Genomic DNA, 18568 nt, shown 5'->3' on the forward strand with positions numbered 1-18568 from the left:
CTGATGCATTTAATTATATCTTTATGTAATTTTGCAGGCTTCATAATTTGTTGCCTTTAACAGTGAGAAGCGCTGTCTTGATGTAGTCTGAAGTTGGGCGTAGGTGACGTCTCAAACTTGTTGACGATTAATCAATTTTTATCACTGAAAAGGAAATTATTGTAAATTGTGTAACGGCTCTATATCTGGAGCTCATGACTAAGCCAGCGCTGACAACACTGATGAGTGAGTAGGTCAGAGGATAAAATCCTGTCCTGTCAGGCCTGTTTTCTACAGTCCTGAAGTAACTTTGTGAGGAGCCCCTTTGGTTCTGAGAAAAGTCAGAGTGCTGTTGTGTGATATGTAAATGAAAGCAAGTTTGTTCATTATTTTTGAGCACATTTCAAATTAGAGGCAGCTCAACAATAACCACTGACTGTTTCTATTCAATTTCTACTTGGAAGTGTGAGGCTGTGGCAGAAAAATTAGAAATACTAAAGTTATGATAGGCACACCTGCAATTGGCCTCTCGCCCATTGACAGCTGGAGATGTCCACCAGCACCCCTCATGACCCCACAAGGGATAGACGTGTTAAAATAATTAATGGATGTATGACGGACATACTGCTGACTCTGTATTTCAATCATTAACCGAATGCAGTGTGTTCAAAACAACAGTAATGTGCTGTTAAATCAGGTGATTGGGAGAAACAGGCATCGAACTTATTAAACTTATTTAATTACAATGGCAGCAAAATGTTGCACATGCAGTGATTTCCTCTCTGGAAATGTCAGTAAAATGAGCTGCTGAATACATTATTCTAAAGAGGGGCGGGAACTGTGAAGAAGTGCAAAAAAAATTATAAGCTCAGCTAAGATTGCAACAAAAGTTTGAAAATGGAAGCCAAAACCCCAAAAAACTGATCTTCAAATTAATTAAATAATTGAGAGACCCAGCTAATGATCAGCTTCATGGTGATTAATGGTCTGCAGTTACTTGAGAATACTGAAAATAATTGGTAGATGCCCATCATGTATGTAAAGCCAAGCTACAGGTAGGAGGCCTCCCAGACGACGCCTAGCAGCCTTTAAGAGACATGGCGCACCACTTTATGGGCCGATAAAGAAGAAGACTGTTCTTTTTGAGTCTAGGGACCAGAGTGTTTTACACGACCTTCAAACACTGAATTTGAACCATATACTGTGAAGCCCCATGACAAAAGCACTATGGTACGGCGATGCAGATTTCCTCAAACTAGTGTTGGGCCAATTTATAATAAATCAGCGATCATGGGTCAGTTTGAATACCTCAAAATACAAGAGGTCATGATGGCTTATATAGAAGAGATGAGCTTGAATCGAATGTTTCAAAAAGTTTAAAACAGATAAAGTGTCTTAATTCCACAGCGATATTACTTTAAAGGTGGCCCACCCGATCTTTAGGACCGCACCCAACAGTAAACTTGTGGGGCGACATCAAACAAGCTGTCTTTGAGGTAAAAATCACAAAATACAGGAGGCACTATAACATGTAGTCCAAATATCCTGAGCTGGAATACCTGTTCAACTCCATGCAACACAGATGTGAAGCAGTTGTCAGAAATAGCGTTTATATGACTAAATGTTCATGTTTCACAGCTAAACTAAAAGTCTAAGCAATTTTTTTTTCAGTTTAAATAGTAAATGTTGGAAGTTGGGGAAAATAATATTCTGACCAATTGTCCTGTGATACCAAATCTGACACATTGCTCTTCATGTTTGAGTTGATTCAATGTTTAACAATACATAACAAAATAACTGTTGCAATATTTGAGACTTTTAACTTTTTTTCTTAAAAAAAATTAGAAAAAAAAAGAAAAAAAAATCAGATTCACAGACTGCAGCAAATCATATTCCACAAAATCCTTTAATATTCTACAGACTTTATTTTGGTGCCTTCAACCAAACTTGGACGCCTCTTATTTTCAAGACAAGCACAAAATTAAATGATGAAAGTGTTTTTATTATTATCATTGCACCCTGGAAACTTAACAAGACATGAGCCGTTCTGAGTGGATCCAATATTAAAAGTCTTGAATGAGGAACGGGAATACCCCAAACATCACACAGAAATCAAAACAACCCGACTTAACGTTTTCGAATCAGAATTCAATTGCAAACGGAAAAGGCAAACAAGCAGTTTGAAGAGTTGTGACATTCAGTTTAAAATCCCTCATATGTGCACAGAGTCTTACAGAAGGCTGTAGCTCCTGGACTCTAAATAAACGCCCGTCTAATGAGAATTGAAGACTTGTAAAAAATAAAACCTGCCAGACTGAGAAACAGGAGACTGGTGCTGAGGTCGGCCGTCTAATGAACGTCTGAATTTATTACAGTCGAGGATTCACTCACACACTGAAAATGGTCAATTTGTACAACATACAGAGAAGATCACTACCATCAAAACAAGACAAATCTAGCGGGGGAGGAGGGGGTTGCAAAAATATTTGTGGCAAAAAGAAAACAATAAAAAAACAAAAACATACAAAAGCGACGTCATCATATCCATGAAGAAAAAAAAAAAATGACCATCTCAAACTGTACATCATTACATGAATCAGTAGCGTCGCCCGAAGGCTCCTCCCTGGATCCCGCCGCCCTGCATCATTTGGTTCTGTCTGTTCAGCGCTCCAGACAGAGACTGAGATGTTCCCGCGTTCATGTAGCCGCCACGGCTGAAAGACAGAAGAGATTTAACGCGGTGCAGACTCCTCCCGTGGCCTCCAGTCAGGAGGTAAACTGGAATTAAAAAAAAAATCATTATCTACTCACCCTGCCATTCCTCCTCGTGGCATGTGGCTCTGGCCTGGAATGCCTCCATCTCTACCTGGAGATGAGAGAGAAAACATCCATCAAGCATGTCGCTGTGACTCGTATGAACCTCAGTGGCCTCCCATTCCTAATCCACAGGGTTCACCCTGTGCAGCCGTAACAGCTTCACCTCTTCTGGAAAGGCTGTCCACGAGGTTTTTCATGGTTTTTGTGTTCATGGCAGTGTTGTAGTCAAGTCACTATGCCTCGAGTCCGAGTCCAGGTTCGAGTCTCCAGTGTTCAAGTCCGAGTCATTAAAAGAAAATCCGAGTCAAGTCCGAGTCGAGGCCTTATTGATCAAGTCGAGTCCAAGTTCCGCACTAAAGTAAGCATAGCCTACATCTTTTTAAACTAAAAAAAAAATCCACACTCCACCACATTGCACTTATAATTTAGATATTAAAATCATACACCAAATAATATTCTAATGACATTAAAATTATAGCCTAGTGATATAAAAAAAAGTCGAGTCATTTTCTCAATTTCCGAGTCAGAATGATCTGAATGTGGGAGTCCGAGTCCAAGTTCGAGTCACCAGAGCTCAAGTCTAAGTCAAGTCACGAGTCTCTAAATTTAGCTAATGACTCGGACTCGAGTTCGAGTCTCGGACTCGAGTACTACAACACTGGTACATGGGAATGTTTTGGGCATATTCCCAGATCTATTTGTGAGCTCAGACGCTGATGTTGGACAAGAAGTATCCGCTCTGATCCATCCTTGCTTGGTACTCTGGGTGACAATCATGTTGGAAGAGGAGGTCGGCCATCTCCAAACTGTTCCCACAAAAGGCCCGTTTACACTACACCTAAAAACCGAGCCATGCCGAGACCGGTCCTAGCTTGGTCCAGTTAACTGAGATAAATGCAGCCGTTTACACACACAGGAGTTATCTCGGTTATGGTTCCTTGGTTGCTCCTCGCCTCCTAGTGGCGATCTGCGTTACTACCGCTCTCTGGGATTGAAGGCGGGACCGAGCAAATCAAAATGGCGGCACCCGTCACATTCAGGATGTTATTGTTGTTGCTGGGCCTTTCAGACAGGCTGCGACGACCGCACTGCTGCGCTGTGAAACCCATTCTTTTCAATGGCTTGCGCCGCGCCAGGGCGGTTTATCGCTGCGTCGAGCAAAGCGCAAGCACAGCGCAGCGCACCGCTTCGCGCGCCGCGCTCAAAGTTGAACATAGTTGAACTTTGAGCACGGCGAGCGCGGCGCGCCGTGACGAATGTACGCGTTGCCATAGAAACCGCAAATGCGCTGCGCTGAACCCCGCGGCCAGCGCAGCGCAAATCGCTTCCTGTCTGAAAGGCCCTTAGACAGATTCGGCTTTTGGGACGTGGATAAGACAAATGAACGTCTAATAAGGATTTACAGACGCGGGAAACAACAACAGACGCTGAGGTTCATAAGCAGAGTCATCACTGGAAACCGTGTGGCACGGTAAGGAAGCTAGTATTATTATGAATGTCTGAAATTTGTCTGAATGGAGCGTGAATCGGGACGTGCAGCCAGACACGCTGGAAAACCCGCTGACAGTCAGCTGACTGTAAGGGCATGACGCGGTCTGCTCATGCGCTCCTCGTTATCAGGGAACCGGGCTAAAAAAAACCAGTCCGAGACCTGGTGATGAACTGGTCTGCAGTTAGCGCGGTCCGGTTATCGTTAGCGCGGTCTGGTTCAGTCTGCTGACCATTTACACACAAGAGTTATCTCGGCTACCGAGCTCGGACTGGTCTCGGCTCGGTTAAAAAAGTGTAGTGTAAACGGGCCTAAAGATGAGACCATGGAAATGTCCAAAATCTCTTGTTATGCTGAAGCGTTCCTTTCACTGGAGCTAAGGAGCCACGCCCTGTTCCTGAACAATGACCCCACACCCCAAGCCCCCCTCCACCAAACTTTACACAATACAGCCTGAAGCGCTGCTCTCTTCCTGGCCACCTCCAAACCCAGACGTGTCCATCAGGTAGCCAGATGGAGAAGCAAATACTTTTGGCAATATAGTTCGTGTTCATGTGTTAAAATTACACATTTCTGCTGTAATTGCTAAAATACCAGCTGCAAACCTATTAGGAGGCACATTGTTGCCCATTAAAAGCAGCTGAAATCACTTGAAGGCCACGTTGTTTAGGATTTTTATTCGTAAGAATTTGCTAGGCGCTGTAAATGCTGCCAGTTAGCCTTTAGTTTCAGGACATAGAAGATACACATGTTCCATGAAATTCATGTTCCATTGACGTAAACCACTGTTTAAAAACTAAATTATTTTTTTATAATCCAGTTATGGTTACCTTGCCAGGGACGGTCTCCGTCCATCTTTCGGCCAGAGTCCCAATCACGACCGCCCTCCCTTAAAGATAAACACAGGTGGTTAACGTCGGACCAGAGTTTACAGGAGCTTCACCAGAGGGTGGCGCCAGTGATGCTCACCTTGGGTTCATGCGCTTGTCGTAGCCGCCGCCCCAGGAATCTCTGCCATGTCTTTCTGAGAAGTGCTGCAGAAACACACAGGCGTTATAAGGGACCTTTGTTTAAACAACATCAGTGACTTTATAGCAGGGCTGCACAATTAATCGCATTTGCAATATAAATCGCAATTAAAAAAAAACCCGCAATTTCCAAATGGCAGAAGTCTGCAATTTTTGGCTATGTAACAATTAGTGAATCAGACGCATCCTTTAGGTGTCAGTAGTATGTTTAAAGTGGGTTTGCCTCCACGTGGAAGGGAAGAGAGTTGCAGCAGTGAGATATTCTAATTTTATCTTTTCTTTTAGAGTTTATATAATCATACTGTGTTACCAGAAACTTTAAGGAATATCACCATAGCATTAAGTAGTGGTCAATCAGTTTAATACATAGATTTTCTTGTTGGTTGCACTTTATGTTCAACAAGGACTGATGTCCAAATCAATTAAAAGCTGTTCTCTTGAATAATATTCTGATTAATAAAAACATTAAAAGTTCTTGATTTAAATAGTCGTTGTTTACAAACATTTTTATCTAGATGTCATTTTTGTTGCTTGTAGTTAATGCAGAGAAATGTCAAAATTAAATCGCAGAACGCGATCATTTCTGCTCCGAGTTGAGACGCAGCGGCTCTTTTAGCCCCTAATCTGCACAGCGAGGAAACAGATTTATTTGTTGTTTGTATACGTTTAAAAAAAACATGATAAATTAAACTGAAAGAAAAAAAAAGAAAATCACAATTAGATTTTCCAAAACCATTCAGCCCTACTTCATAGTGAGCGCTTTGATTTCTCAGTAAGACTCAGTATAGCCCGTGTGTCGAGGGCTTTGAGAATGAAAACAGGTTTTTTTGGTCCTCCCTCCTGAAACTTTGGACTTGAGTAATTGTCTTGCTGTTAAAAAGCGGACGCTGCAAAATGAGCATCCCAGTGGTCTTACCGGTCCATCGTCTTGGAAGCGGCCACGATCCCTGTGGTCAAAGTCCTGATAGCGATCCTGGCGCCCCATGTCTGAGCGGCCGAAGCGGTCATCCATAGCCATGCGCTTATCGGGCCAATCGTCTTTTCTGGAAAACCAAAGAAGCGCCATTGGAGCAGCTAAAGTACAGTGACGTCTGCAGCTCCGCTGATCGAATTCACCGTGCTGAATACCTGCCATCCATGTCGTACGGCCTCTTTACGGGGCGCCGGTCCTGTTCAAAGCGCAGCTGCTCTTGCTGCCTCCTCAGCTCCTCGCGCTCCCTCATTATCCGCTCCTGCTCGCGGCGCCGCTCGTACTCGATTCGCATCCTCTCTCGCTCCAGGAACTGCCGCTCCATCCGGTCTGCCTCCAGGCGCTGCTTCTCCACCTGGCAGCAGAGACGCCTCGGGGTTTTATTATGAGCCAAGATGGCGGCACGCTGCTGAGCTTGTACTTGGTACGTACCTCCAGCCAGCGCCGGTTGGTCATCATCCTCTCCTCCCGTTCTCGGAAGAGACGGATCCGCTCGCGCTCTGACGGGTTGTCACGGTTTCGATCACTAGGCAGGGAACTGGAGATCAATCTGTGTTCAGCGACTGACTGTATAGCCCACATCTTTGCTAAGATGGAGATCTCAAAAAAGCTCCAGAACATATTTCTTCATGAAGGAACTGCTACGCCTGCCGGGGATCCTTACTTGAATCTGAACCGCTCCGCTTCCCTCATCTCTCGCTCCCGCTGCCTCTGTTTCTCCCTCTTCCTCTGCGCCTTGATCTGAGCAAACGTCAGGATGTCTCTTCTCTCCTTGCTGGAAGACGCACGACTCCGACTCTTGGAGCTCTAAAGAAACACGAGACAAGAAGCGACGATGAGAAAAGCCACCGGGCGTTAAAACGTGGAGCGAAGCAGCGGAGGGAAAGTTTTCTTACCCTCTCCCTGCTTTTGCTTTTGGTCTTGACGCTGACGACAGGCTCTCCCTTGGACTTGTCCATAACGACAGTCCTCTCGTTTTGGTCTGTGAAGAAAAGTAGAATACAACACTTTAGATGCTTATTGGCCTTTTATTCAAAGTTATTCATTTAAACATAAAAAAAAAAAACTCACCCTTGTCATCTTTGCCTTCTCCTTCCGTCTTATCACCCTTTTCAGACCTAAGTAAATTGATAAAGTAGGTCACTTAAAACTTTATCTGTAGTAAACTCTTCGTACAGTTTTTACAAAATTAAAAACTGGTGCTTTAATCCACGATTAAATTAGCACTCCTCATCAAGCTTGTATTCTTACTTAGAGTCGGTCGACTGTCTCCTGTCGGTCTTGTTGGCGTCACTCTTGTCAGCCGGCTTTTTACCCGCAGGCTCGTTTTTAGCCTGAAATTATATTTTTCAAAAATTAAAAGTTTTCCAAAGTTATGTTCAGTTATTAAAGAAAGAAATATTTAGTTGGTGCATTTTTTTTAACTAATTTAATAAAAAATATAATAATAATCATACATATTGTGATAAAAACCACCCAGTCAAACAGTGAATGCGTCCATATTTCTGTGAAAAAGCTCGGTCTCAGGTAAAAAGCAGCTACAGCAGGACACAAAGTCACCGAGTGTTTAACCACTGACTCAGAACTTTGATCTTCATTGAATGTCATGCAGAAAACAGCGCCACATTGTAGTCAGATGAAGCCACAGGCTGCGTGACTCACTGAACAAAGGGGACGTTAAAACCTTCCAATAAGACCTGAAAGTAACACGTTTTAAAAGGTCACACTGTAGGTAAGAGCTGTATTTAAGGAATAAACTTCCTCCTGCCATTTAATGACTTTTTATTGTTTAGACTGAGGGCAGCTGTGGGTCCCTGGACCTCATTAAAAGCATAAACTTGTTGAACAGACCTGGTTGTTTTTAAGATCAGGACTGTACATCTGAAAAGGGCTAAATAATGCAACCTTAACATTTAAATTTAAAGTTATACAAGTTAGTGGTGTGTTACCATGTGAGGGGTTAGCATAAACATTTTTATTATTTACTATGGCTGCAACCAATGATTATTATATTATTATATCATTATTATAGTCAACTAAGCAATTATTTTTTGTATTATCTCCATAACTTCAGTTGCTTGTAAAATGATTTGACTCACTTGTTCTAGTCTACAAACCATTATGTAAATGGTGTAAAGCTCTCCTTTTTAGCTTTATAAATGGTCCTCCATAAAATACCAATCTTAAATTTAACTGAGTTAATTTACTTTTAATATTTCTATCAAAGTAGATTTTTACAGTTAAAATATCAAAGACCCAAATGTTTTAAAATCAAGCTTTTGACACTGCTAAATGTTTACAACGATTTTAAAAGGGGAGCATTATTAACATGTCTGCAGTCGGGCTTGTTGTCTTTAATAAGGCAATATTCCAAGCCTCAACATTAAGGATTAATTTCTAAGTATACTCTCCATCGCTATAGCTAGACATTAAAGTTAAATAAAACTATCGCGTCAGGTAGCTTCACATTAATCTTAATTAATCTCAGGAATAAATTAACACTGAAATAAGGCTAACTAGTGCCTTCTGCTTTCAGCCATTACTGCATGTGATAGGAGGAACTGACACTATACTGCCATCTGCTGCTGCCTTAGTGAACTGCGTGTGATTTAAACTACAGCTGCATAAGGAATCCCACAATCCTTTGCGTGACACAAGTACAGGCCACCTCACGGAAATTTATGAACATGTCTGGAGGGAAGAGAACATGCATTTGTCAGTACCACCATTTACATTTTACATGACTTGTTGGTCATCCATGTGGATCAGAGGCCTTTGACCATCTCAGTCTCTGTCGTCTAAAGCAATAAGATCCGATAGATGGCGTGACGGCAATGTTTTAAATCAGAGGAAGCAATAAAATCGGCAACTGTGATGAAATATAAATATACACGTTAATCAGAGCTTCATTTTTAAAGTTATTTGTTTATGTTGTACATTGTTTATTTTGCATATAATACATTTTTTCATGTAAAAATGAAACCTACTCATAAAATTAAAACAACAAATAAAACAGAACCCTCACCAGTGTGTCAACTTTGTTTTAAGAAGAGGAGAAGCAACTGGACTGGTAACTGTGAGAGCTAGAAAGTCTGTATAAGTTTACGCGCCCTCATGCTTTTGATTGAGTAATGGAGCTTTGGCCGTTCGCTACATTTGTCTAACTTGTGTTTTTTGGAGTTTATTTCCAGAAGGCTGTAGGCCGGATTTGACTCGTTTCACATTTCCGATGCGTAATGATGTTTGAGTTAAAGTCTGTCTGAAATCAGCTCAGCAGCCTGAAGCTCCTTTCCTCCCCATGATAGAGTTCTTACTATTGACACCATGAGAGGCAAAGGAACAGGAGCTAGGAGCTATAATTAGACATTTTCAGAATGCAGTCAACCAGAGTGAAATACTGAGACGCAGCAATGTTTAGATATTTTTAAACGCCGCTTCCACGCATTACATTTGGCATCGACATTTTTTCCATAATCGACGACCTCGATTACATCGACTAGTCGTTGCGGCCCTAATATGTACAAGTGCACTTCAGGCTGTGTGGTTTGCATTACTTTATGGTAAAATTATTCGTTTTTATGACGTCCTTTTGTTGAACTGCACAGATGGGCTACTCTGTCAGAACCTCTCCATAACAAGGGAGGTCGGATTGTGTTTATGAGAGAGTCGTTTTTGTCATGTAAGATAAAAGAAACGACAAATTTGGGTGTTCTTTTTTCTTCTTCTGTTGTACCAAAACAACTTTTTCAAACGTGTTAACCATTACTGAAATAAGCTGTATTCAGGGCTATTTCTGGACAATGAGAGCAATCAAATAATAATAATGTTCCTGTACTTACCCGCTCCACAAAGATCATCTTGCCGTGCAGCTCCGTCCTGTGCAGGTGGTCGATGCAGTTGGTGGCTTCCTCTGCGGACGACATGGTGACGAAACCGTAGCACCGAGCCCCCGGGCTCTTAGCGTTGGTCACCACCTTTACGCCAACAACCTGCAGGAGAGACAACCATGCCCTCTACTCTAATTTCAACTAGTTACATTTTAAATAAAAACAAATCAAGGGCTCGTGAAAGCTGATAAACGAGGACATCGGCCCTACAAAGAGAGCTTTTTCACCCCCAGGTCATTTCTAAAGGCTTTCCTGGACTTAAGACCAAGTCATTCCTGGGCAGGTCACGTCCAGAGACTTCAAAAGCTAGAGTATAAAACCTTATTGGATGTTAGCTTGAGTGCTTGTCAATAGATGTTAATACTTTTATATGAATAATCTTTGACTTAAAAAACCCCAACAAAATTAATCTTAAATTCAAATATTGACGGTTAAAGTATCAAACTTGAAATTTTAACCCGTTTTATTTAACAGAATGAAAACACGTTTAAAAGGGTTAAATGTGAAAACAGCCTCAGTCATAAAATGAGCGTTTTCAGGACTAAACTCTGCACAACATGGCTGCCCTCCACCTCACATCCCCGCCTGGTTCTGATTGGTCGAGCTGTTTTTCTCTGGCTTTATGGGCAGAAACGTCTGCGGCAATGACTCTTTTCTCAAAAGAGACTCAAGAACAACAAGATTCAAGGGAGACTCTTTTGCAAGGTCTCCCATGCAAAAGAGATTTTTAATCTCAATGGGTATAACCTGGTTAAATAAAGGATAAAAAAAAAAAAAAAAAAGATTACCTCACGCCTCACACTGAATTAATATTTTGAGAACTAGTTGTGACATAAAATATTTTTTGGTTAAGTCCCTACAAGATCTTGGTTTGGTTTTCTCCACAAACAGAATTTTACAGAATTAAAACCAGCTGAAGCTAAAACTAGGCCGCCTGAGGAGCTCTGGATAGAGCACATTTACAGAAAGTTTTCATTTTAAATGCAAAATGTACATTTTTGTACAGTTTTGGTTTAATTAATGTTATAACTGGGTTGTTCTTTCAGCAAATGGCATGTTTTAGAGTCTCTATACTACAGTTAGAAAGTATTTATTATATTAGTTGACAATCCATTAATCCCAAGAATCCTGATTTATTTTGTTACAACCTTAAAAAAAAGACCTTAAGACGGTCAAACCTCCGTAGAAGCAGAAAGCTGTCAGCAGAACAAGAGCCGGTTCCACGAGCGTTAAACAGCTTCAGGTCTCACCAGGAAAGACTTTCTTCTCTGATTTTGTCAGTTCTGGTGCTGAAAGCTGACAGTATAAAGATGGTGTCATATCTTGGCTTCCCCTCTGTTTTTGCCTCCACTTTAATTACAGTAGGAGGAAGAACTCAGCAATAGATCCTTTCATTTAGAGGCCTGACAGATTCTTTGTCAACTTTAGCTTTTATATAAGTTTCTGAGCAATCATTTCAGCTGACTATATTTAGTAAGTAGTCCTCAGACTACTTTGTCCTGTTTGCGTCATTATTCATTAACCGTTTGTTTCCTTCGCCACATTAAACAGTGAGTAAATATTGCTTGACAGACAAATCTAATTAATGAATCTAGTTAGGATTACCTCTCATCAACTCACCTTGCCGTGTTTGCTGAATAGGGCCTTCAGATCAGTCGCTCTGCTGGTGGAGGACAGACCACTGACCCACAGATTTCTACTAGTGTTTGCTGCTGCTGCTGCAACGCAAAACAAAAAAAAGTGAGTTTACACACATTAAAAACTCAGATAACAGAAGAAAAGAAATTAGTTCTCACCCTTTTCATCTTTCGCCTCTGCCTTGGCCTCTTTTTCTTCACCGCTAGAAAGAAAAGGAAAAGGGTGTGACTAAAGAAAATAAAGCATAGTGGAACGCCTAACGCATTTTTTTCATTGTCGTTTTCGCGCTCTGACGTTTCGGTAAAGTGTAGGAAGGCTGAATAAATGAGAATACACTCTTACGTTCTTTACTTATCCATAAATAGTAACGTGGGACAGGTGAGTGCGGGGAATGACAAAATCATCACCACAACGCAGGATTTTTATTTTTTTACCTCCAAAGAGCTTCCAAATTTGTTTGTAATCAGAAAGGAGCCAATGCAACAGAGATAACCATTTTGGTTTCTAGTAGACAGAAAGCAACAAACCTCTTGTTCTGATCATCGCCCTCTACAGAAGAGGACTCTTTCAGTGTTGAGGTTGAATCCACGGCAGCCTCATCCATTGTCTTCTCGTCCTCCTCACCCTTCTTAGCCCCCTTTTCTGAATCAACAGATTCACCCGAGCCTCCCTGTTCGCTTATACTAACAGCCTGTGCGCTTTTGTTTTCAGAGTCAAGTGTCTCTTCTGGGACGGCATTGGCGTCCCCGGCCTCTTTGGCGTCATCCCCGTCTGCCGATGCAGCGCTGCTGGACTTGGCACCAGCGTTGGACACGCCGTCTTCCCCTCCGGCGGCTTGCTCTTCTTCTGGGCTCTGGTGCTGGTCTTCTTTTAGTGGCTCTGATAAACAAGACCCGGCTACTTTGTTATTTTCTACGGATTTAACAGGAATAGAATGGCACAGAGTTTAATCACTTCTGAAACACATCAATGGTTAACGAGGAACTGGCAAGCCCTGGATTAGGAACCTCATGACCACTTGGCTGTTGCTCCTACAATCAGGTGTTAAAACGACCCTAAAAAGAGACTGGAAGGGAACCCAAAGGCTGCGGAACAACCAATCAACTAAGGCGCGACAAGCACCTGGGGGTTTCTCAGCGTGAACCTATTCACCTGATCCAAAAAACACACAAACAGTGCTCAGTGCTGAAGGGAGCCACAAAACCAGCTGTGCAGCAGCAGCCGCGGCTCGCTGCAGTTCCGTCTTCTTTCAGCAGGGCACGTTCCCGGGATCCACGATTTTTTTTTTTTTTTGAACAGAGCTTCGGTGCTCGAGTCGAGTCGTTTCATTCCCGGATAATTTCGGCATCACACAAATCTTATGGGATCTTCTTGGTCTTCTTGTGGCCAACCTAGAAACACTGCTGTGGCTCTGTCGTCCTTGACCATAGAGAAAGTGTAATTGCTGACATCGTGCGTCGGACCGTTAACCGTAAACTGAAGAAATTAAACCAAAGGGTTCATGTCGCCACTGCAAGCGGCGCCGCTTTGCGTTTTAACGGGTTAAACGAAGCTTCGGCACAAAGTCAGCAATTTCCTTTGGGCTTCCAGTCTCTCCTCCTTGGTGTAACCTAACTGTTTGCACATCCAAACTCAACACTAAAAAGATCCTTTGATAAACCTTTTGCTACAGTACCTGTTTTTTCTTCTTCTTCAGCGCCATCATTTGGATTCTGAAAGAAAAAAATGGGATGATAAGGTTTTAAAAGTCCTTTCATGACTTTTACAAGCACTTTACGGCAAGTTCCTAAACATTTTCTGCTAAAAAAATTTAATCTTTTCCAAAAACTTCCATCTAGTTGAGCTTTATTTCCGGCATGCCTCACAGATCAGAAATATGGCTATATACGAGAACTATTTTACTGCATTTTGGAGCTTTCTGGACAAATTTGGATCAACCCAATTTCAAAATATATGTATGCAGATTTGTCAAATCTGAGCTGGGTTAACTTACATTTAACACAGATACTCTTGAATGATCTGTCACAATTTACTTAAAAAAATAAAAAAAATAATCAAGTTTAAGAATAATGAATGAAATGTAAAATCCTTGATGTAGACGTCAAAGGACCAAAGCCCTTAATAATAAACCTCTTAATCACTTAATCTGAATGACATTAAATTTCGCTCTAGAAATAAAATCGTGGTGTTATTTTTTTTAACCAAGACATGTAATTTAAATCTCATATTAAACAGGTTTTCAGAGTTTCCTTTTTTCACCTCCGGAATATCGCCAAAATTAGAAACATTCTGTCCAGGGGTGATGCTGAAAAACTAGTCCATGCATTTGTTACTTCAAGGCTGGACTATTGTAATTCTTTACTATCAGGAAGTCCACAAAATGCAGTTCAAAGCCTTCAGCTGATCCAAAATGCTGCAGCAAGAGTTCTGATGAAAATCAACAAGAGAGATCATATTTCTCCAATTTTAGCTTCCCTTCATTGGCTTCCTGTTAAATCAAGAATAGAATTTAAAATTCTTCTTCTAACGTATAAAGCCCTTAATAATCAAACTCCATCATATATCAGAGCTCTGATTACCCCGTATGTTCCTAACAGAGCACTTCGCTCTCAGACTGCAGGTCTGCTGGTGGTTCCTAGAGTCTCTAAAAGTAGAATGGGAGGCAGATCCTTTAGCTATCAGGCTCCTCTCCTGTGGAACCAACTCCCAGTTTTGGTCCGTGAGGCAGACACCCTGTCTACTTTTAAGACTAGGCTTAAGACGTTACTTTTTGACAAAGCTTATAGTTAGAGTGGCTTAGCTTACGATGAGCTATCTTTATAGTTATGTTGCTCAGGGCCTATTTTTCTCACTCTCCTGAATTCTCCTACTGTTCTCCAATTTGCATTGCTTGTTGTTATTTCGGCTTTTACCTTTTTCTTCTGTAATTTTTGTCTTCATAGTAGGTACACCTGCTCTGGTGTTATGTTAGCTGTGACATTATGCATGGAAGACAGATCATCTGCTATTACCAAACAACGTAGAAAGTACTCCTGGATCAATGTGTGCTTCTGTGCTTTTTTTGTGTCTCTGCTCCGTCTTCTGTAACCCCCAGTCAGTGGAGGCAGATGACCGTTCATACTGAGACTGGTTCTGCTGGAGATTTTCCTCCCTGTTAAAGGGGAGTTTTCCTCTCCACTGTCGCTTAATGCATGCTAAGTATGGGAGATTGCTGCAAAGCCATCAACAATGCTACTTGTCTAGCAGCATTGCTTGTCACTATGTAGTCAATATTAAATGTAAATGCCCTAAATGAGATCTACTGATCAACCTCAAAATGTTTGATGGAGAGACATTTTATATTAAGGTAGACGTAAAACTCATGCTGGAAGGCTGTTCAGTGGTTGCTATGACAACGTGGTTGGGAAAGTATCTTGTTTGTGCAAGTCATTCGACTGATTACACGATTTTTGGGGACTTTTGGAAGGACATTTTGATTTTTTGTAGTTTGCCGCGTTTTAGTTTGTGTTTGGGCTGGAAACAGCCAGATCTGGCAACACAGTGTAGTGCTGTGTCCATTCAATTGACTCAAAAGTCAAGAACAAGTATAAACAGATGCTTTGATTAATATAAGCACTGATGTCAGGCTGGACACTGACTGGTGTAAACATTCATACTAGGAGAGGTAACTACAGCAGCAGAGGAGAACAAGGATCGAAATAGGAATAACAGAAAGTAGGCCACTCTGAGGTAAAAACCAAAAACAAAACTACTTCCAGACCAGGACAGGCACGGCCCTTCAATGCCTGCGCCAGAGTATGTGGGAGCCTGCCTGTTTGCCTGGGAAAGTTTCTCTGAACGCTCTGACCATCATGGTCTGGAATGGGCTTAAGGGTGAGAGCAGCCACACCACAACACTGAAAGGTCCATCTATGGTGAACGTGTGACAATAAAGTTTCTTGATTCTTGTCCAACCCAAAGATCTTCAACCCTGGTCCTCAGGATCCACTGTCCTGCATGTCTTAGACGCATCTCTGCTCCACCAAACCCGAATCAAATGATTGCATGACCTCCTCAGCAGTCATCAGGGGCTGTAGAGGCCTGTTAATCACCCATTTATTTAGGTCAGGCATGTGGAGGCCGGGAAACACCTAAAGCAGGCAGGACAGTAGATCCTGAGGACCAGGACCATTACAAGATAATTATTTTGTTTCCATCCATACTGTCCATTTGTGAACCTCAGCCAGTAGAAGGTCTTGCTGTTTTCCATGTTTTTGTACACAGGACTGTCTGCGTAGCTAGTAAATTTCCTAGGAGCACGGTGGGTGCAGAAAATTTGTGCCTCACAGAGGGACATGGTTGCTGAAATGATGTAATTTGGCTGTGCTAACCTTGCAGATGCCTCAAACATAAGCATTACTATACTAAAATTACTATACTGGTTGACGAATGTATCATATATTCATCTCGACCAAACCCTTATCAATATTGACCTGGCCCAACTGGCAAATAAGAGAGGAAATCAGAGACTTTTCAAAGTAAAAGTCACTGGAAATGAAGCTGACAATGCTCTTACCTCTGGATCTTGAGATTCTTGCCCCGTCCCGTCGAAGTCGTTTTCTTCCTCCAGCAACGCGTCGTCATCTCCTCCGTCGTTGTTCCCTTCATCTTCCAAATGATCCCCGCCTGCCATCCCCACTTCATTCTCGGTCTCATCCAGAACGTTCATGTCCAGGATGTCCATGTCCTGCATGTTCTCATGTCCCTCCAGAAAGTCATCCTGATGGAGGACACAAAAGAAAAAACATTTCAGCAACAGAGGCAGCACTTTTAACTCCAGTCGAAGGGTGGTTTTGTTTAAGGAACTTACTTGTCCGTCATGAGAATCCTCTTCCAAAGGGCCGTCGTCCGTTTCATCGTCTTGCCGGGAATCTGAGGAGGAAATATGTTTTGCACATAGATGTGAGACTTTGGCACAGTTAGCAATGAACACAATATGTTTCACACCAATCAAAACCGACAGTTGTTTTTATGACATAAAATCTTCAAATATAACCAAAGATAGATTCCAAATATGTACATTAAAAAAGCCATGGAAACTACATAAAGTTAAAGAACTTTGCATCACCCAATGGGAAATACCAAATATCCGGTCTTCAGGGTGTTTGACAACCAATACTTTGAGACTGGGTATCTAACCACCTCTCTGATCTGCCGTCTAGGCTTCAGTAGCCGGGTTTTTCATTTGCTCTTGTAGGTCCAGTTCCAAAGATTAAAAAGGAAAGGAGACACACCCAGTGTAATTGGTTTCATTTCTTCTAAGTTTCTAACAGAGCTGGGCAACCAGTCAGCTAGTTAACCTACCAAGGACGAAAAGTACCAAAGTTCAACTGATTTAATGCACGAACACATGACTTTCTAGCTCGGACAAACCCCCAGGCTCCATAAACATTTTAATCAGAATTTTAAAAGTTACACTGGATTCTTTGGAAACCATTACAAGTGAAATGCACTTTCGTTTCGAGGCGAAAACAATACAGGCCCTTCATTCAACCCAGGCCAAAGCTCTTGGCAAAGAGGTTTATAATCTCAACTTGTGCTTTTGATTTTTCAAATACTGCAACATCTAAGGAGACATTTCTGCATCCCGCTTTTCATGACCGCCCTTAAAATAATAACCTCTCTTTTTTCCTGAAAAGCAAATTTTAAAAGCAGAGTTTACAAATGCTAATGTTAAAAAGGCTCCAAAGTTTCCTGATATTATATAGCTATAAAGAGATTCCGTGTGTTATATAACCAGCATGGAAGTCGGCCGGCCTCCATTGATTCAACCAGCTGAATGAGGCAGATGTTAGCTAGCAGCGCGCCGTGCAGGCGGGGTTTCTTACCTTTGGCGGATCGCTTGGGTGTAGCTTTCTTAGGGTTCGAGTCCGGGATGAGGACAATCTCGTCTGGATCCCCCCCTTCTTCCTCAATCGCCTGTGTGTGAATGATAAAGTTCAAAGAAGCGCGTTCAGCAGTGCGGTGCAAAGCGACGTTTCGCAGACCAATGGCCCAGTTAGCTAGCGGCGATAGCTTTCCGTTAAAGCTGATTTTTTTGCAAAAACGCGTTTGGTTAAACCAACAGGCGTGCGGAAATAAATCGAGAAATTTCGGAGGGCTTTGGGAGTCATAACACCGCGCTATCGCGTCGTTCAGTGGGACAGAAGCGTACCTTTTTGAGGCGCTCCGATAGCACGCTCTTGACGCCTGTGGTGTCCAGGTTGCGTTTCTTCAGCTCGGCCTTCAGGTCGATGACTCTCAGCTCCGACAGCTTCCGGACCTCTGCGCCCTCCTGCATCTCAACGTCTCCCGACGGGTTTGCCATCGTTTTGCCCCCGTGAAAAATATTTCAAAAACTTTAACAGGCCTCGAAATAAACGTGTTTTAACCCCGCGCTGCCTCACAAATGGAAGCAGCGGACTCGCAAAATCGACTGCAAAATGGCGGACGAGATGACCAGTGCGCACGCGCATTCCGGAACTGGTCTGACGTTTTGTGGATGGCGTTGAAAGTTGAGTTTCTGTTATCTCGTAAGTCTCATAACCTGCAATTAAACCTCTGTCTTTAATATCAGAACTTAGATTAGTATAAACCCCTGCTTAATTTAACATTTTAATTAATTTTATTTTTTTTATCCTCCTGATTTACAGTTTGTTGAAAAATGGGATTAGAAATTATGCTTATTCTTCTATGATGTGATTTTGCATTTATATCTCTGTTGCAAAATTATGTAAAAAAA

General features: G+C 42.0%; 1 protein-coding gene across 5 annotated transcripts; it reads right to left on the reverse strand.

Moving 5' to 3' along the window:
- Positions 1 to 1960: 1960 nt before the first annotated feature.
- Positions 1961 to 18292, reverse strand: safb (scaffold attachment factor B). Of its 5 annotated transcripts, XM_036141250.1 has the most exons (20): positions 18002 to 18291; positions 17676 to 17766; positions 16658 to 16719; positions 16364 to 16567; positions 13484 to 13520; positions 12336 to 12687; positions 11967 to 12010; positions 11791 to 11891; positions 10123 to 10272; positions 7535 to 7617; positions 7355 to 7401; positions 7180 to 7265; positions 6948 to 7090; positions 6716 to 6821; positions 6442 to 6638; positions 6230 to 6356; positions 5255 to 5319; positions 5116 to 5174; positions 2791 to 2845; positions 1961 to 2693 (listed from the first exon to the last, which is right to left on the reverse strand). In XM_036141250.1, the coding sequence occupies exons 1-20, from the start codon at positions 18152 to 18154 to the stop codon at positions 2576 to 2578; spliced, it is 2280 nt and encodes a 759-aa protein (XP_035997143.1). In that variant the 5' UTR covers positions 18155 to 18291; the 3' UTR covers positions 1961 to 2575. The 5 variants fall into 5 exon arrangements, with proteins under 5 accessions (XP_035997143.1, XP_035997141.1, XP_035997140.1 ...); XM_036141248.1 differs by having other exon boundaries at positions 11791 to 11885; positions 16364 to 16719; positions 18002 to 18292; XM_036141247.1 differs by having other exon boundaries at positions 11791 to 11888; positions 16364 to 16719; positions 18002 to 18292.
- Between the last annotated feature and the right edge of the window lie 276 nt (positions 18293 to 18568).

Source organism: Fundulus heteroclitus, chromosome 9, assembly GCF_011125445.2.
Source record: "Fundulus heteroclitus isolate FHET01 chromosome 9, MU-UCD_Fhet_4.1, whole genome shotgun sequence".
In the NCBI taxonomy this organism is placed as follows: Eukaryota; Metazoa; Chordata; class Actinopteri; order Cyprinodontiformes; family Fundulidae; genus Fundulus; species Fundulus heteroclitus.